The 21,514-nt window shown below is 41.2% G+C and overlaps 1 gene segment (V, D, J or C); it reads right to left on the minus strand.

The window, feature by feature from the left end:
• Nucleotides 1-21,514, minus strand: part of LOC115825274 (Ig kappa chain V-III region MOPC 63-like) — an 81,768-nt gene that overhangs the window by 27,049 nt on the left and 33,205 nt on the right. The window contains 1 exon segment of the V gene segment in view: nt 10,607-10,918. Coding sequence covers nt 10,607-10,918 — 312 coding nt within the window.

Below are 21,514 nucleotides of genomic sequence, written 5' to 3' on the forward strand. Positions count from 1 at the left end.
CAATCACACACTCTTTACTTTGAGATCACAGACAGACATGCAGGTGCCATAACAACAGTAAAATTATATATAGACAGCGTTGCCATAAAACTGTCAGATTATATGTAGATTTAGAGTTGCTTCAAAAAGCACCTGAAGACTCACCTTTTCCATAAAACCTTTATCTCCACAAACCACTCACTAAATCACCCATCTATACTCAACCCCTGCCTACTACCCCAACATCTCTATCCTCTAATGTAGTACTTACCCCTTCATGATCTGAACTACACATCACTTCTGACTTGTTTCTCACCCTATTATATTCTTATAACTTACTGGCATGTCTATCTGTCCTGATAATGAATTAATCAGTGATATTTATGCAACAATCAGCTCCTCATTGGCTATTTGCTTGGTTTTATAATCTATATTTACTGGAAATCACTTTGGATAAAAGAGTCTCTAAAAGGAATAAATGTAAATGTGAATGTAAATGAAAGAGTGAGATTAGATACCAACATGGAGGTGACACTCTAACCATGCATCAGGAGATATAAAGAAATTGAGAGGGTAAAAAATATTAACATGAACAATTAAAATGAGTCAGTTTAACAAACAACACTCATAGACGTTACCCAGTTTTACTAAAACCATGCAGTGAGATTGAAATAAGATGATGAAATTCAGTAAGAGTTCTGAGAAACACCAAATGTGCCTGCAAAACTCAGCAGCAGAAGAAAGTTCAGGAATCAGGTGAGAACAAAAACATGAAAAAGAAAATCATTTGGTGTGATGCATCACAGTGAAACTCTCAGGAGATGTGGACAGAGTAAGCAAAAACTGTACTTAAGTAAAAATACAGTTACTTTATAATAATTATGACTCAAGTTGAAGTAAACGTACTCATCAAAATAATGACTTGAGTGTGAGTAAAAAAGAATCTTATAAAATGAGTACTAAAGTAATGAGTAACTTCACATGATGATTCATTACATCTGTAATGTGTTACATTCAAATGTATCAGAATATTAGTTATGCCTAAAATAAAAATTTACAGTGCTTGTCCAATAAATGCACCATAAAATCTGCTCATTCGAGTACTAAGTCATATTCCTAATAAATATAAATGAACAAACAAATGAATAAATGAATAGCATAAATTAAGGCAATTCTGCCGTAGGTTGGTTTCATAAATCTTCCAAACCAGATTAATAGTAATAGCATTTCTTCCATTATTTTCTTAACATCTTTTAAAACCAATGCCAAAGTCACAACACTGTTTATTCTCTTAACACTTCACACAGTGCTAGACTTTATTTCTGTTTGTCCATTTGTGAGTCTGAATCTTTGTGTGTTTCTGGACGTATGTGTGGTGTGTGTGTGTTGTGTGTGTGTGTGTGTCTGTGTGTGTGTGTGTGTGTGTGTGTTTGAGAGTGTGAGTACTGACCCTGTTTTAAAGAATCACTCAGCAAGGTGACTGTTGATCTCAAACCAACATGAAGACAAGGCTCCACATAAAGACTCAAATAGCACAGCCATTCTATCCCATATGCTTAATAAAACAGTGTGTCATTGCTCTCACTACTGAAATATCAGCAGTGCAATAGACATTCATTACAAACTCATCTAAAGCTGGCAACACCTCATCTTTCAGTGATGTTCTCTATAACTTTACATTCATTTGAAAAAGGTATGGATGTGTGCAGGGTTGTAGCTAAGAATTCTGAGCCCCCATGTTCCATTACCAAGGGGTGGGCTGGTGGCTAACAACCCTTTTTGAGTTTATTTCATCACATAAAGCAACCAGTGTGATGGTCTCTCTGCTGTTATTTATTTGGGGACGATAGAATACGAAACAGAGAATGGTTCTACTACTCCATCACAAGAGATAGAGACCAGAGACCACAGGTTACTTCAGTATGTGTAACAGAGGAAACGTAACGCATTACAACCTGCATCAGGGAGTCTATGCATTAACACACAGGATTAAACTTTAAACTATCAGGAGTCTATGCATTAACACACAGGATTAAACTTTAAACTATCAGGAGTCTATACATCAACACACAGGATTAAACTTTAAACTATCAGGAGTCTATGCATTAACACACAGGATTAAACTTTAAACTATCAGGAGTCTATGCATTAACACACAGGATTAAACTTTAAACTATCAGGAGTCTATGCATTAACACACAGGATTAAACTTTAAACTATCAGGAGTCTATGCATTAACACACAGGATTAAAGTTTAAACTATCGGGAGTGTATGCATTAACACACAGGATTAAACTTCAAACTATCAGGAGTGTATGCATTAACACACAAGATTAAACTTCAAACTATCAGGAGTGTATGCATTAACACACAAGATTAAACTTTAAACTATCAGGAGTCTATGCATTAACACGCATGATTAAAATTTAAAGAAAGAAAACAGCTGATCCTGAGAAGCCGCTGAATGTCTGTTTGTGAAATGTATTCATGTTCTGAGAGTATTTTATAACTTTGCTGGCAGTTATGGATGTGAACAGCTGTGTAGACAGTCACCTTTTACATGAGTCGTGTCTGGTTCCTTTGTTAGACGGGCTGCTGTATTTCCTGTTGTATTTGCTGTTGTTATGGGTGCTGTACATGCTGTATTAGCTGTTGTTTTGACTGTAGTTTTGGCAGTCATGGTTGTCTCAGCTGAAAAGTGAGTAAAAGATGATAAAAGTTTACTTAAATCATCTGTCATAAAGATGACACGACACTGTCCTATTCATGTCATAACAGATGATCTAAACAGTCATGAGCAGTAATGCGAGCTCATGACATTTATCTCTGTACTATTACACACACACACACACACACACACACACACTGCATTTCAGACAGCCTCTGAAACAGCATAATATCCATTTCTCTGGGATTCAAGCTTATGCTATGCTATTTCACATCAGTCCTGTGGATGGTGCAGTGCCAGCAGTGAAAGGGAAGCCTTTGGTTTCTAATAAAGGTCAAAGGGCAAATCAATTAAAGCAAACACCAGAAGATTTAAGAGTTCTGAAGATTCTCTGGTGGATTGTATTAAATGAGAGTGTCTGAGTTTCTTCTAGAAGATGTGGAGAGACTGATCATGACTGGAGCTCCTCAGGCCTCTGATCAGTGTGAGGAAGGGAGGTGATTTACTGATAAACTTTATATGAATGTGTCTGAGTGAAAGAGACCAGCTGCACATTACTGACTGAGAATTGTCATTATTATGTGTTCTGTTATAGCAGGTATAATCTCATCTCCTCATGAAATGAGTGTCAGGGAAAACAGGGGACTCAGTTGCAGACTCACTGAAATTAATGAGATGTTTATTTTGCCAGGCAAAAGTCTTTCAATACACTTGACCGAAATCGGAATCCAAAAAACAAGCAGGGGTCATACCATAGAGCAGTCAGAGGCAAGTGAACAATCCAAAAACGGAAGGCAAAGGCAAATTCCAGAGACAGGCAAAAGATTCAAAACCAGGTGCAGGGCAAGGCAGGCAGGCAGAAGAGGCAAAATCCAACAGGCAAACAAAGTCAAAAAACAGGCAGAGGTCAAGAACAGAAGACAATCAGGATAACAAAAGGCTGGCACGACACACTGTGGAAAGCGGTACGAACTGACAAACAAAGGGTAGAACAGGCAGGGTTTAAATAGACAGACTAATTACAACTTCAACGAGACACAGGTGAGCACAATGACAAGTGAGGGGCGGGGCCAGGGCACATGGAAAACCAAAATAAACAAAAGCACATGACAAAACCAAAAACAAATGACAGCTAACTCCAACATGGCCAGCAGGGGCACAACAGGGGAAATAGTTCATGCAGGAACCCTGACAGTACCCCCCCTCCTACGGGCGCCTCCTGGCGTCCCAACGGGTGGTGTGGGATGGAGACGGTGGAATTCCTGGATGAGTGTGGGGTCAAGGATGTCCCGACCTGGGACCCAACACCTCTCTTCAGGACCATAGCCCTCCCAGTCAACGAGGTATTGAAGTCCGCGACCCCGGCGCCGCACATCCAATAAACGGCGCACCGTGAAGGCCTCTGAGCCATCAATGAGGCGGGGGGGAGGAGGGGGCTTGGGAGCAGGGCAGAGGGGGCTGCGGATGAAGGGCTTAACTTGTGAGACATGAAATGTAGGGTGGATACGACGGAGAGTGGAGGGGAGTCTCAGCCTCACAGCGACAGGACTGATCACCTTGGCGATGGGGAAGGGACCAATGAAACGAGGGGCCAACTTGCGGGAATCCACCCTCAGGGGAATGTCGCGGGCGGAAAGCCACACGCGCTGACCTTGACGATAGCGAGGAGCCGTGCGGCGATGACGATCAGCATGTAGTTTTATCCTGGCTGTGGAACGAAGCAGGGCCCTCCGAGCACGCTTCCAGGTCCGTAGACATCTCCGGATGAATGCTTGTGCTGAAGGGACTCCGACCTCCTCCTCCTGGGCAGGGAACAGGGGGGGCTGATAGCCCAGGCAACACTGAAAAGGGGACAGACCAGAGGAGGAAGAGGGTAGGGAGTTAATAGCATATTCAACCAAGGGAAGTTGTTGGCTCCAGGAGGACGGTTCTTGGGAGGACAGGCAGCGGAGCATCACTTCCAGTTGTTGGTTGGCCCGTTCAGTCTGGCCATTAGTCTGTGGGTGAAAACCAGAGGAGAGATTAACCTTTGCTCCAAGCAACTTACAAAAAGCCTTCCAGAAGTGAGAGGTGAACTGTGGTCCTCTGTCTGACACTACTTCCGTGGGTAAACCATGAAGCCTGAAAACATGATGAATGAGGAGGAGGGCAGTCTCCTTAGCAGAGGGTAGCTTGGGAAGAGGGACCAGATGCACAGATTTTGAAAAACGGTCCACGATAGTTAATATGGTGGTGTTACCATTACATTGAGGCAATCCAGTCACAAAGTCCAGTGCTATGTGGGACCAGGGTCTCTTGGGAACTGTCAGAGGCTGTAGTAGGCCTGAAGGGGGTCGGTTGGAGGACTTGTTTTGGGCGCAGACTGGGCAGGCTGAGACAAAACTATGAACATCGTCCCTAATGGAAGGCCACCAGAACATCCGAGTGATGAAGGCAGCCGTACGTCGGATCCCAGGATGACAGGAGAGCCTTGAGGAGTGTCCCAACTGGAGAACCTGGGAGCGGACAGATTGAGGAACATACAGGAGGTTAGGAGGACAAGAGCTGGGTCCAGACTCACCCTGCTGTGCAGATCGGACCACCGACTCGATATCCCATCGAGCAGCTGCGACCAGACATCGCTCGGGGAGAATTGTAGTGACCTCCGGGGTCTCCTCAGATGCCTGAAACTGACAGGAGAGGGCATCAGGTTTGCAGTTCTTGGAACCAGGGCGATAAGACAGGGTAAAGTTAAAGCGAGCAAAAAAGAGAGACCAGCGGGCCTGACGGGAATTGAGACGTCTTGCAGACCTGATATATTCAAGGTTCTTATGATCTGTCCAAACCAAGAAAGGAGAACTCGTCCCCTCGAGCCAGTGCCTCCATTCCTCCAGAGCAAGTTTGACAGCCAGTAACTCCCGGTCTCCGATGTCATAATTACTCTCCGTGGGGGTTAATCTGTGGGAGTAGAAGGCACAAGGGTGTAGTTTTCCGTCAACAGCAGAAAACTGAGACAAAACGGCACCCACTCCCACGTCAGATGCGTCAGTCTCAACAATGAATTGGCGGGCAGGATCAGGCTGGATGAGGATGGGAGCCGAGGTGAACCGCCTCTTCAACTCAGAGAATGCCCTCTCGGCAGCTGGGTTCCAACAAAATCTCAGTTTGGATGAAGTCAGGGAGGTGAGGGGGGCTGCCAGGGTACTGAAATTGCGAATGAAGCGGCGATAAAAATTGGCAAACCCTAAGAACCGTTGCAAGTCGCGACGGGAAGTGGGCTGGGGCCAATTCTCCACCGCCTTTATCTTTTGCTGATCCATTTGAATCCCTCCTGCCGTGATCACATAGCCCAGGAACGAGATGGTGCTCTTGTGGAATTCGCACTTCTCTGCCTTCACAAATAACTGATTCTCCAAGAGACGCTGGAGCACCCGTCGGACATGTTGGATGTGTTCAGGGAGTGATCTGGAAAATATTAAGATGTCATCCAGGTAGACAAAGACAAACAGATTTAGCATATCTCTAAGGATGTCATTAACAAAGGATTGGAAGACGGCAGGGGCATTAGTGAGACCAAATGGCATAACCAAATACTCATAGTGGCCTGATGGGGTATTGAAGGCAGTCTTCCACTCATCTCCCTCCTTTATGCGGACCAAATGGTAGGCGTTGCGGAGATCAAGTTTGGAGAAAACTGTGGCACCTTGCAGCAGTTCAAGAGCAGACGACATTAGGGGAAGCGGGTAGCGGTTCTTTACAGTGATCTCATTGAGGCCCCTGTAATCAATACAGGGACGAAGAGTCCCATCCTTCTTGGCCACAAAGAAGAACCCCGCTCCCGCTGGGGAAGAGGAAGGGCGAATTATGCCAGCTGCTAGAGAGTCCTGTATGTACCTGTTCATGGCTTCTGTCTCTGGTGGTGACAGGGAGTACAAACGACCTCTGGGTGGTGAAGTCCCTGAAAGCAGCTCTATGACACAATCATATGGACGGTGAGGTGGCAGAGAAGTGGCTCGTGCTTTACTAAACACCATGCTGAGATCCCGATATTCAGGAGGAACTGAGGACAGGTCAGGAGGCTCCTCTGGAGATGAGGGAACGGGGGTTGAAGGAGCCTGAGCAGCACGGAGGCAGTGATTTGAACAGAAGGAGCTCCATTCTAGAACCTTATTACGGGACCAGTCAATGTGGGGATTGTGCTGAGCTAGCCAGGGATGGCCTAGAACAACAGATGCCTGAGGTGAATCAATCAAATGAAATACAATATTCTCCCAGTGATTTCCAGAAATGAGAAGTCTCACCGGAGCTGTTGTGTGAGTGATCCGAGCAAGCCTTACTCCCGTTAGTGCATTGGCCTCCACTGGGGACTGCAGTGGAGTGGCAGGGATTCCGAGTCGGGCGGCCAGGCCTGCGTTCATAAAGTTCCCCTCCGCCCCAGAGTCGATGAGCACTGAAATAATGTGTCTATGGCTGTCAGTGACAAGGTAAGCTGGGAACAGAGTACGTGTGGTAGGGGATCGGGAAAGAGGAGTATTGCTCACCTGTAATCCCCTGTTCACGGGTGAGCGTTGGCTTTTACCGGACAGGTGGACACAAAGTGGCCAGGCTGACCACAGTATAGGCAGGAGTTGCTGCTGATCCTCCTTCGCCTCTCTGAGACGGACAGACGGGTGCGGTCGACCTGCATGGGCTCTGGAGGGACAGTTGATGGTGACAGATGACTTGGTGAAGACGACCCTGACTCAGGCTGGCGAGTGAACACATGACTCCTGGAGGTACCCCGTGCTCCTTCAGTACTCCATTCCTGACGGCGTTGCCTCATGCGGTTGTCGATTCGTATGGCCAAATCTATTAGATCCTGAAAGCCAGTTGGTAGCTCCCGGGTGGCTAGCTCATCCTTAATGGCCTCGGACAGACCGTTCAGGAAGGCATCGTATTGGGCCTCTGTATTCCAGTTGGTCGTGGTGGCAAGAGTGCGGAACTGGATAGCATAATCTGAAACTGAGCGGACTCCCTGCCGGACTCTCAGCAACTCTCTGGCGGCCTCTCTCCTATGCTGGGAACGGTCAAAGACCCGCCTCATCTCATCACAAAATGCCTGGTAGCTGTTACAGAATGGAGCCTGAGTCTCCCACACTGCCGTTCCCCACTCTCTTGCTCGGCCAGACAGTAAAGTGATGATATATGCAATCCGGGCTCGATCAGTGGGAAAGGTAGTGGGCTGGAGTTCGAAAACCAGAGAGCACTGCGAGAGGAAGGACCTGCAGGTTCCTGGTTTGCAGTTGTATGATTCAGGTGGTGGCAGGCGGGGCTCTCGGGCCGGCTGAGCTGGAGGGGTTTGCTGGGTGGTTTGCTGGGGTGCGGATGACGTTACTGGTGGTGCATGGCTAGGTTTCAGTGCCAGCTGGATCTGTTGCAACTGGGAAGTCATGCTGGTCAGAGTGGCAGAGAAGGCCTCCATTGATTGGTTTATGCTGGCAAAATGGCCCTCATGTCTTCCCAACATTTCACCCTGTCGAGCGAGAACCTCTCGAAGCTGGCTGGGGTCTGCTGGATCCATTAGTGTCAGTTCGTGTTGTCAGGGAAAACAGGGGACTCAGTTGCAGACTCACTGAAATTAATGAGATGTTTATTTTGCCAGGCAAAAGTCTTTCAATACACTTGACCGAAATCGGAATCCAAAAAACAAGCAGGGGTCATACCATAGAGCAGTCAGAGGCAAGTGAACAATCCAAAAACGGAAGGCAAAGGCAAATTCCAGAGACAGGCAAAAGATTCAAAACCAGGTGCAGGGCAAGGCAGGCAGGCAGAAGAGGCAAAATCCAACAGGCAAACAAAGTCAAAAAACAGGCAGAGGTCAAGAACAGAAGACAATCAGGATAACAAAAGGCTGGCACGACACACTGTGGAAAGCGGTACGAACTGACAAACAAAGGGTAAAACAGGCAGGGTTTAAATAGACAGACTAATTACAACTTCAACGAGACACAGGTGAGCACAATGACAAGTGAGGGGCGGGGCCAGGGCACATGGAAAACCAAAATAAACAAAAGCACATGACAAAACCAAAAACAAATGACAGCTAACTCCAACATGGCCAGCAGGGGCACAACAGGGGAAATAGTTCATGCAGGAACCCTGACAATGAGTTTCTGGTGGAAGTGCAGCTCTCTGAGTTAAAGCATCTAGTTTATCTGATGCACTGATAACAATGCATGCTTTTAGATTCTCTAACTGTCTCTCCTGTGAATATTTAAGATATTTTAGATATTAACTCAAACCTTGCTGATAACATTCATTGTTGTATTATAGGTTATCTTGTCTGTGCAGTGTGGAATAGTTTTAAAAAACATATTTTCATCACAGAATATCAAATACATAAAGAAATATTTATCAAATCTGAATGAATATGGAAAAAATGAAAAACCCTCCACATATCTGAGCACTGAGTTACCTGCAACCCCTGACATCGGTGAAGCTCTGATATGATTATTGGACTTGTGACCTCATCATGGTGATGACAGAGATGTTATGACCTCATCTCCTCTATTCTCCTCCTCAGTCCTGTCTCTCTACCTGTCTCTCTCTCTCTTTGTCTTAATTCATCTATCATTTAAGAGAGCTCAGAGAAGAGATTTCTAAAAAGATAAAGAATCTCTCAGAACACATTTCTGATCAGAGCTGAATAAAGGTCTGATTATAGATTGTTAAACACACTTTATAATGATGAGAGATAACCAACAAAAATTCTGTTTACACTGATTTTTTACTTTAGTTGATCATACAGTGATTACTGTGTTGACATTACCCAGGAAGATCATTTCCATAGAGAGAGGAGAATTTGCATTGGTAGCACATGCTGTGACTCTACATAATTCACTCTCTGTCTATATCTTTACACATTTAACTGTCTATATATAACTACACATTTGAAACTCTGTTTATAACACTACATATTTAACAGAGTCTTTAACACTATACAAGTCATGGACCAAGCCGAACTGTAGCAACGTGGTCTAGTTTACTGAGATTGACCTGAGCTGCACATAAATTGTTCATGTTGCCTCACTTGAAGAACTCCAGTATTGATCGATGAGTGTCACTCATTCTACTGCTGGGAACACTGGGACAACTCACTCAGTGTCAGATACGCTCACTTTGCTCACTGAGTGGGAAAATGTGCATTTCTTACAGTTTGAGGTGGACAAAGTACACAACCCCTATTACTTGAGTCATAGTATAGATACTCCTGGTTAAATAGTACTCTACAAGTAAACAAGTAAAAGTTGTTCAGTTGAATTTTAACTTGAGTTAAAGTACTGGAGTACTCGCTTTTAAAAATGCTTAAGTATTCAAAAGCACGTTTTCTTTTTAATGTCAATGCATTGTTGTATTGTTTCCACAATGCATTTACAGAGTCTAATGACTCTGAAACAACTTACTGAATGCACTGACTTGCTTGTAGAACCTGTAGAATAAAAAAAAAAACTTGTGGAATATGCTACAAAGCCTATAGAAACACAGTTGAATTGAATATTTCCTCTATTAAAGACAGTGTATAGCTTCACTTAAATAGGCCCTAGATTAGGGTCGTCTAGTTGGTGATCTGTATGAGATATCATGTGTGGATGCATTTCTTCCATTAATAATTATACAGACAGAGATCTGTCTCCTCCAGTAGTGCAGTATTGGAGACGTTACAAAATATGAAGAGTGTGAGAAATGGTTTTATCAGGACATGAATACTAACTTCAAATGAGTAAACCTGTGTAAACATCACTCCTCTATTTATTCTCTTACAGGGTGTTTAAATCACTTCTTTATCCAGCACATTAACGCTACACTACTGTGTTCACAATACTCTTTAATTACAATATTCCAACATGCCCAGGAAGATCATTTCCATAACAAGAGGAGAATTTGCATTGGTAGCACAATTTTGTACGGCTCTATATCACTGTGTGAACAGAGCTTTACCACTGATAACATGTACACTCTGACAGTAATAATCTCCTGCATCTTCAGTCTGGACTCCTCTGATGGTCAGAGTGAAGTCAGTCCCAGATCCACTGCCACTGAAACGATCTGGAATTCCTGACTCTAACTTATTGGCCAAGTTAATCAGGAGTTTAGGAGCCTGTCCAGGTTTCTGTTGGTACCAGAATAAATAATGATCACCAGCACCATCACGGTACACTGCAGGACTGGTCTTACAGTCAATAGTGACCGTGTCTCCTAGAAGAGCAGATTTCACTTCAGGAGTCTGAGTCACAGTCACCTGTCCACTGGACTCTAAAATCAAAGAAACAAACATTTAAACTCATGCCTTTTCTTTTTTTTTATGCTTTCATGCTTTTTCTTTTTCAGAACTGTAAAACCAGTTCTGCTGTGTACAATGATGGTGATGATTACTTATCCTGGTACCAACAGAAACCTGGACAGGCTCCTAAACTCCTCATTAGATGGGCCAATAAGTTACAGTCTGGAATTCCAAATCGTTTCAGTGGCAGTGGATCTGGGACTTATTTCATTCTGACCATCACAGGAGTCCAGACTGAAGATGCAGGAGATTATTACTGTCAGAGTTTCCATGAGATCAGTGGTAAAGCTCTGTTCACACAGTGATATAGAGCTGTACAAAAACCTCCCTCAGTCAGACTGCACAGAGACTGCACTGCTGCAGCTGGGACCTACTGCAGGTGCTGAGGGGGAGGATGTGATACAGCACAATGACACATTCTGTGGAGGAGAGGAATTACACACAACACTAACTCGACACTCACTATTATCATTCCATATTTACGAATACATATGATGGAAAATTGATAGAGTAATGAATATTGATTAGATCACTGCCCTGCGGAGAAGGGACAATGGCATAGATCAATCAGGAGATCAAACACACACACACACACACACACACACAAACACACACTCACACACACACACACACATTAGGATTTCAACTCACTAGAAGTATCTTAATTTTGTCTCATGGTTGTTAGAATTATTCCCCCTGAATGTTTTGACTGACATGACATGACCCAATCATACACCCACACACTCAGGGTACAGTTTGTCAGGACGAGTCACTCTGAAAATTTACTCTGATCTTCAATACTGATAGTAATGAGGGTTTAGGATTAGGTAGAGTAGTTAACGATTTCATCTCTTTTCAAGTATTTAACAATAATTACATCTGCCAACTGATGTTAAAGGTTAACTCCTCATTTTTCACCGGGGAATCCCTAAACCTTCAACATTCATCATTCAATTTCTATGATGAATTGTTTCTCTAAACTAGCTGGAAACATTGCTGTATCACAGAAAGCTGAATCCTTTACACTCTACAGACAAGACTTTTTACCAGAACATTACAACATTCATTCTGCCTTTAACAAACTATCAAGACACATTATGTATTTTATGAAATGATTACAAATGGTTAGAGATGTAACAGTTTGATGTGAATGAATTTTCCATTAATTAATTCAGTAGATTTCTTCTGTGACAATAGCACATCAGCATCATCAGCAAAGAGAACAGGGAACATGGTTGGAGATGTATCACCTCCATCATGAATGTAGACAAGATAAACCAGAGACTGGAGAACAGGGCCCTGCACAAGCCCATGTGAAATACTAGTCCTACTGGATGTCCATTCATTAACACACAGCACATAATTCTTCACTTTCATTTCCATACTAATAGAGTCACATAGAGAACTAAAGTCATGTGAACGTTCTGTGAACTGAAGGAATGGCTGACTGCGGCTACTCCAATTGAAACTTATGTGCCGGCTCTGAGAGAACTAGGCCACTACAGGTGATCTGTTAGACTCATGAGTCCAAGGGTCAGGTTGATCCTTTAATTGAGGGTTTGCCTCTACCACACAACTCTCAAACTGTGGAGAACTGTACTCCAATGAACAAATGTAACTATTAGGGTGTGGTTTCCTATAAAATAATACACACAGACAACAGTAAACTTGGTGAACTGGCGTTGGTTAAGCATCTATACAAAAAGACTGTACAACTATACAGTAGTGTTACTACTCAATTTGGCCACAAGTTAGCTGTCTAACATCATGTAGCATCATAATACAAGTAGCAAGAACAGATAATTATAATAATACAAGAAGAATAAGCTTTTCAGTACACACAAGAACAAAGTAACAGCAATGTAGGTCAATGTTCTGAAATGTGGACTTAGATTATATTATTTACAGGATTCAACACCCTGCATGTAACATAATGACATGCACGCGTTATCGGGTGTACAGATGTATAGACAAGTATTTAGTTGCCTGGACCAACTACCTCACATGCCAAAGAACTAATAATTGATTATTTATCATATTAAGTGAGAATGAGGTATGAAGATACCACCGTAATGTCACGACTCCAATAAAACATTAACTAGTGGCTTACGGCCCAATGATTGTTATCATCATTTTTAGTATTAGCTGACATGGCTTGGGCCTGGGACAGTTAGAAAGAACAGCTACGAGAGAATGTGACAAACAAGCTTAACTTTAAACAATGTTTGCGAGGCAACCAAACTACACAGAAAATACTGTGAGACCACTATGCATATTATTTAACTGTATAGATTATGGAGTCACTTACTTTACATGTATGCACACCAAGGGGAAATATAAGAAATAGTGATGGGACGTTCGATACCAAAGCTCTAAAGATTCATGAAGCGTACTGGTTTGAAACACTGTGTCCACACTTGTATCAAATTACCATAACCACGTGGCTGATGACGTCCGAATCTTCATACATCACTGAAACACCAGGAAGGGTTTGATCAGTTTGAAGCTTTTCCGCTATCCTGTGTAAGTCCGTACCTGGAAGCACGATCCGTTCTGCACATGCACCAAAGTCCGTGCATGCTCAGAACTGAATCTCTTTTAGGACACTGCCCGATCGGTTCTACACATGTGTGATTTTTTATGTCATTGTTTTAACTGTACATGAAACAATAAACGCTTTAACCTTTTTGACTCTACTTCATACTACCTTTTGCTGGTTAAGTGGGAAAAAATCCCATTTAACTAGAGGAGACCAAAATTGAAAGAAAACAACAACAACAGCAAAAAAACCCAGTAAGTCTGGAATGTTCCAGTAAAGAGAAATAGGGGCTGCTCTTGCCTCTTTTGATACAGAGGTCTAAAAACTGAACAGAGACAATTTTACCCCTCTTGATAAATTAAATGAACCCAAAGTGACCCCTGCGCTGGCAAGAATGGCAGTGTGAGAGGCCAAGAAGAATCCAGTGATCTCCACCAAGACCATCCTGATGAATCTGAGCAATTCTGGTACCAACATCTCAAGGCAGACATTCCAGCAGACACTGTACAAGGCTGCTCTCCATGGCTGCCAACCAAGGAGGGCTCCAGATCTCAATCAAAGAAAAGAAGAAACCTTTTGGTCCTCAGTTATGTGGATGGATGACCAAAAGCTTTCTTCTTTGTTGAGGTGAGCTTTTGCAAAGGCTAGGTGAGCATTTGCATATATGTTTTGGGGAAGTGGAGTCTCCTTGGTTGGTGTCCATGGAGACCAGCCTTGTGCAGTATTTACAACAACATATGCCTGCTTCTCTTCGCTGGTGGATCTCTCTGAACAGTAATGAATACTTTATTAAATTTTATAATCAGTTTACTCTACAATCCCATCTATTATTATAAATATTGGAGTCTCTGATCCACCTCCAACTGCTACCCTACAAATCAGATCAGTGAGGCATCCAAACATCAGTCAAGACACATCACTGTTCTTCAAACAGCCCAAATGGAAAGACATGTCACTGTTCTTCAAACAGCCCAAATGGAAAGTCAGGTTCACTGAGTGAGGAATCACCATTGTCTCTCAGATTCTTTCTGCCATTTCCACAGGTAAAGAAACAGAAACTTAGACAACAGGATCAAATCTGTCTGTGCTTTTCAGCTGAATTGTGCAGCATTATCTGTTTAACACATCACATGTTATGTTTGTCTCTTGTGAAGAGTGATACTATTAATCCTAAACCGTGACAATAAACTGTCCATAGATTTGATGAGTGAGTAGTCCAGTGGACTACACTACACGAGATGAAATTAAAAAATTTACAGCACAACACTGATTATTTTATTCCTTGAAAGATGTGCATGCATTCAGTGATTGTCACAGACTGAAGGAAGCTCTGGACACATCAGCAGATTAGATTAGACTGTATTAGAAATAATCAGGACAAAGCAAAAGACTTCTGGGGAACTTACAGGTTTCAGGATTCAAAGTTCTTGTTAACACAACACATTGACAACGCATTCAGACACTACCAGAAAAGGGAACACTAGGAGTATTTATACTGAAAAGAACAAAACTACATTGACCAAACACAGGTGGAACTTCTGATTCACTAACTAAGGGTGTTTTCACACTTGGTCCCTCTCAGCCCTCAAAACAAACTCAGAGTGATTAGTCAGCATTTTCTGTGCATATGTCAACACTCCAAACGACCTCAGACACCCCTGAAATGAGTCGAATGTCTGGTTCGATTGAAGTCCATGTTGCAGTTTGCTTAACATGTGCACTGTGAACACAAAGCGCTCCAGGTTCAATTCGCCTTTTGCCATTGTATTTTAGTCCTCTAGACTTGCCATAGACAGATCACATGCTATTGCTCTGGGACACTCAGAAAAACAAGTAGACGTAACCATCGTCACTGGTAACTATGGAAGCCCTAAGAAACCTTATTTTTACTTTTAATTTAGATTGCGTTTTCTCAAGATAACATATTATTTTTCTTTGTGTTTTAGAGATTTCGACTCTTTTATGCCATTATCACCAAAAAAAAGAAGAAAACTTAATTTTGTCAAGATACCTACATGCTTAATTCAAGATCTCCAAAAAAACAACTAGTTTCCGGTGACAGCGACATAATTAATTTGAGGTCTCGTGAACCCAAAGAAAAATAACGTGTTATAACGAGAAAATGGAATCAAAATCAAAATGTAAACTAATGGCATCTTAGAGACTCCATATGCTGGTAACAACAGCTACTATAATGTTCATGAACAGAAAGAGGTTTGAGGCCCCATGGAAGTTTAAGTGGAACAGAAAGAGAACTGAATCCTCTTTCGAATGAACTCACAATGTGAATGCAAAAAGAACTGAGTTCTTTTTCTGTTTGTCTACTTTTTGGTCCACTTTAATAAGACTAAGTTTGATTTGTTGAAAAAGACTATATGTGAAAACACTGCAAGAAACCAGGAAGACTATTAAAAAAACAAATAACTTAAAATGGCCAGCAGAGGAGGACAGAGAGAACCAGAGAGTGACAATGATATAGACTGTTCTGAATATTGGACTTTTTATAAAATATAGAGTACAAATTAGGTAAAAAGCAGTCTGAAAAGTCAAATATGTGTAATATTGTTCCGAAATGTCTGAGGGAAACAGTATATAAGACATTTGGATTATGCTATAAGGAGTTCCATTCAGCACTCCTGTTCACAACACTCTTTAATTACAAGTGCCATATTCACCTAGGAAGATCATTTCCATAGAGAGAGGAGACTTTGCATTGGCAGCACATGCTTCAGTGCTCTGGGAGTATTTATAGCCCTGTGAGTTTAACACTTGATGACTGAGAGCTGACTGCCCCACTAACTTAACCCACAGACACCATGACTTTCATCACCATCTTCATCTGGACACTTTTGTCCTGCATTAAAGGCAAAGGGAGTTTTTGCTTTTTTTTTTTTTTTTTTTTTTTTTTTTTTTTTTTCTTTTTTTTGCTGTTGTTGTTGTTGTTGTTGTTGTTGTTGTTCCATGAAGCTATGTGCTTCAAAGAAATGTCCGGTTTTGCTGTTTTCTCATGCAGTTTGTTTTGTTTGTATTTTCAGAGTCCAGAGGACAGGTGACTGTGACTCAGACTCCTGAGGTGAAATCTGCTCTTCCAGGAGACACAGTCACTATCAACTGTAGAACCAGTCCTGCAGTGTATTACACCAGCTGGAATGGTCACTACTTGTCCTGGTACCAACAGAAACCTGGACAGGCTCCTAAACTCCTCATTTACTTGGCCAATAAGTTACAGTCAGGAATTCCAAATCGTTTCAGTGGCAGTGGATCTGGGACTGACTTCACTCTGACCATCAGAGGAGTCCAGACTGAAGATGCAGGAGATTATTACTGTCAGAGTGTACATAGCATCAGTAGTAAATATCTGTACACACAGTGATATAGAGCTGTACAAAAACCTCCCTCAGTCAGACTGCACAGGGACTGCACTGCTGCAGCTGGGACCTACTGCAGGTGCTGAGGGGGAGGATGTGATACAGCACAATGACACACTCTGTGGAAGAGAGGAATCACACACTACACTAACTCTACACTCACTTTAATCAGTTCATGATTATAAATACAAGTGATGAAACAATGAGACACAAAGACATGTTTTAGGATCTAACCTTCAGGTGACGATCTTTTCACTGTATTACACCACAGCCACACAATCAAACTCAACATATCAGATTCATATTAACCACAAACCAATTACATTCATGGTACAGTTTCAGTGTTAAATTCTAGTGTATCAGACAGTCTGATGACTAAAAATGTAATTTGTTCATGTCTCCAAGAGTTACTCCAATAGCCATAGCTTTCCTTCCAGTATGGCATTAAGAATCTTTCAGTTGGACACCACTGTAGAAAAGTGACTGGTCAGTGAGATTCCCCTCCCTTAATCATGTCTCCTTTTGACTTTAAAGTTGTGAGTTAGTGTTGATGAGTTTGGTGCTGAGCTGAGTCATTTCTCTGTCTGGCAGTAGATTCAGTATCTGATGGTCTCTATGGATGATCATCCCAGTGATAAAAGCTGTCAAAAGGAGCAGGAGAGAGACAGCAGGACTCTGGGCTCAGTCTCTCCTCATGTCCCCCCTACATCCAGTCCAGCCCAAACAAACCCTCAGTCAGAGTACTGGACAACTCAGAGCAGAGACAGACTCCCTGTGTTCTCCTTAATAACAATGTTATTGTAACAACATCTACTCGATGTTAGGGTCTCACAGGAACTAAATGAAATGCTATCTTATTCTGGTGAGTCATTAAACATGAGTGAGTGAGTTTATATCTGTATGATGAGGTTTATTAAGAGGTTGAGGGACAGCTGGTCTGGGGAAGAGAAGGGAAGTGGAGATAAATCCTTTCTGTAATCTGACATGCTAAAAACCCTCTGCTCATCATACAGCTGTTCTCTGTCTGTTCTAACCCTCCTAGAACTCTCCATGTGAAACTGCTCCTTTCTAAATTTCCCAACACGCAGCACCAAGCTTTTGGCAACAGCACAGTTTCAAATCATTGTTATACAATTACATTCTTTACAATGCACTTCTGCTAAATAACTCACTATTTCTATGGCCAGGAGAAAGTGACATTTAATTCCAAATATGGAGATGTACCAAGAGGTCTCAGATCCAACCAGGACCATCAATGGATGAAGACCTGTCTTTAGTGAGTGTGATGTCTGTTTATTACTATATTTGCATCCTGTTTAGGGTATGTGAAGTCTTGTTATTGTGTGTGCTGTCTTTTAGTCTTTCTAGTGTGTGTGTCATGTTTTTCAAGTGTGTGTAGTTGTTGGAAGTATTCATATGCAAAGGGTCAATCCGTATTTAAATCCAGTCTGAAAGACATATATGAGAAATAAGGAGAGAAGGTGTCAGTGTGTGTCTGCAGAACTCTGGATGAAAACCAGAACAGAGTCAACTGAAGAAGTGGAAACATCAATTAATTTTTCTCCTCACTGATGTGCAACATAAAAATGTGATTAATGAAGATCATTCTTCCTGACAGATGTGTCTTTTATTTGTGTTTATGACCTCATTATCTCTGTAATCCTTTAAGTGCTTATTTGCAGTGGCTTTTAGACATGTGACAGACAGTTTATGGGTATCCCCATACTTGAGTCAGAAGCATTGGGCACCACTACAAGAGCCTGTAAAGTATCATACAAAAACAGATACTGATCCCTTAGTGCTGGTTACATGGTGACATGGTGACAAATTCATTTAAAAGAAACTATTCATATCAGATAAAAGTGGTGTCATTTGTAAAAACATCTTCAATGCTGTTTGAATTTGATACTAGACATTTCAGTGTATTACGTGATAAAAACATTTCATCTTATATCTCAAATCCTAATAATTTTAACAACAACAAATCTGAAAAAGAACCTGAATCTAAATCTGATTAATTAAAAACCTTAAAATGACAAAGGACAATTAAACTAGTTAATTTTCTCTTCTTTTCTGCCTTTGTTTTTGTTCAGTAGTTGAAGTTGGAAGTTCTCAGGTAAGCTTTACTGGTGACCACTAAATGTTTCCAAATCTTCTGAAACTCATTCAGTATTGTCAGTAATCTACAGCATATATTTTGTCATTTTTATGCATTATTCTCAAATGTGTAAAAGACATATTAAAAGTCACTCTTTTAAAGTTTAGGCTGAAATACAAGCCCATGCTTCTCCTTACACATTTTTCTATTTTAAAAATGTTTTCATTCACATTAATAGTGTACAGATTTTGGAAAAAAATAAATTAAAACATTGTTCATCATTAACATGTATCACTGACAAGGAAATAGATATCATTTTAAAGGCCCACACTGTCATTAGATGGACTCCAAATATATAATTGAGTCATATTAAAAAAATAACAGTATAATCCTGTAATACTGGTATTAATTGCCATTTATAAAATGCACACCAAAAAATAAATTTTATTTTCACAAAGAGCAGAAACTTGTACTTACGTCCAACTGACAGTTTGGTGCTTCCACCAAAAGTCCTCCACAGTGATATAAACTGGTTAAGTGGCCGTACAAAAACCTCCTGCTCTAATGACTCTGATCTCTCTGTGCTTTACAGCACATTGTTTCACACTATTAGCTCTACTATTCATCACCTCACTGACAGCCATCAATCAACTTATCAGCTAATTCATATTTCATCAAATACAGATGCTAATATGTCATTTTATGCTGATTTAAAGATCAGACTGGCTACCAGTTTACTCTTAAACTTGTCCAAGATTAAAGAAACATTTTCCTCCTCACAGATCCTTCAAATGATCACTAATTGGAGACCATTTCCTCAAACAGAAATATATTTTATATTTGATAAAAATAACACATGTGCAGATACTCATATACATATTTCTATTTTTAAAATGTTTTCATTCACTTTCATTTAATTAATTTTTCACTTTTAAAATGTTTACATTGACATTAATAGCGTACAGATTTTGGGAAAAAAATATATTAAAACATTGTTAATCAATATTAAGTATCATTGACAAAGAAATAGATATCATCTCAAAGGCCCACACTGTCATTAGATGGACTCCAAATATATAATTGAGTCATATTAAAAAAAATAACAGTATAATCCTTTAATACTGGAATTGATTGCCATTTATAAATTACATACTAGAAAATAAATTTTATCTTCACAAAGAGCAGAAACTTGTACTTACGCCCAACTGACAGTTTGGTGCCTCCACCAAAAGTGACCCACAGTGATACAAACTGGTTAAGTGGTCGTACAAAAACCTCTAATGCTCTAATGACTCTGATCTCTCTGTGCTTTACAGAGAGATCAGAGTCATTAGAGCAGACTGGCTACCAGTTTACTCTTAAACTTGTCCAGCATTAAAGAAACATTTTCCTCCTTACAGATCCTTCAAATGTTCACTAATTAGAGACCATTTCCTCAAACAGTAATATATTTTATATTTGATAAAGATAACACATGTGTAGATACTCACTGACAACATTCAGTTTGGTTCCTCCACCAATGGTCCACTTCAGTTACTGAGACAGATTGACTTGTTCAAAATCAATTTAATGCAGAAACAAATGGAGTCCTGAAGACCTCAGTATCACACATCACCCTCTACTGGAGAATATGGGAACTTCAGACAGTTCCTAATCACGATTTCAAAGAATGTGAGCTACACAGCAACTACTTGGTAACCAGGGAATCATAACTGATTTACAGGAAATGTAATGACACGTAATATTTATTGTGTTCATTGTTTTATTTGTTGATTTATTTTGCCTGTTTTTTTTGTAAGACCCTGACTGTATTTAATTTTCTGCATTAAGTTGACCAAATATTTAGGAAGGTGGGTAAGGACATGTCACAATGTCACCAATGGGCAGGACGCAAGTGCAGAGATTCAGGGTTTATTAATACTCTGAAGGTACAACCACGAACTTGAACAGGCGAATATCAAACAAAACAAACAGATGAGAAACAGAACTGAGGAAGTCAAATAACAAACGGGAGACTAGAGCAACAAAGTAACGAGACATAAACGGATAGAGCACCGGATCACAAAGCATCACTCAGAATACACATATGGCCAGTGTAGACTGTCCATGTGAGTTGGTGACACTGAAGAGATTATATAGAAGAACAAATGAGTTTACAGCTTTATTTTTTCTCTGAACAAACAGACAAGTTCAGAGTTTTTCCCTCAGTCAGACTGCACAGAGACTGCACTGCTACAGCTGAGACCTACTGCAGGTGCTGAGGAGGAGGATGTGATACAGGACAATGACACAGTCTTTACTTTGAGATCACAGACAGACACAGAGGTACCATAACAACAGTGAAATTATATATAGACAGTGTTGTCATAAAACCGTTAGATTATGTATATATTTAGAGTTGCCATAAAAGCAGTGAGATTATATACAAAGTTTTCATAAAACGGTGGGATTATGTATAGATTTCAAGTTGCCATAACAATAGCGAGATTATACACACAGAAATGCAGGTGCCAGTCTAACAGTTAAACTCCTCATGTCCCTCCACTGGCTCCCTGTATCTGCC

The sequence above is a fragment of the Chanos chanos genome, chromosome 12 (assembly GCF_902362185.1).
Source record: "Chanos chanos chromosome 12, fChaCha1.1, whole genome shotgun sequence".
In the NCBI taxonomy this organism is placed as follows: Eukaryota; Metazoa; Chordata; class Actinopteri; order Gonorynchiformes; family Chanidae; genus Chanos; species Chanos chanos.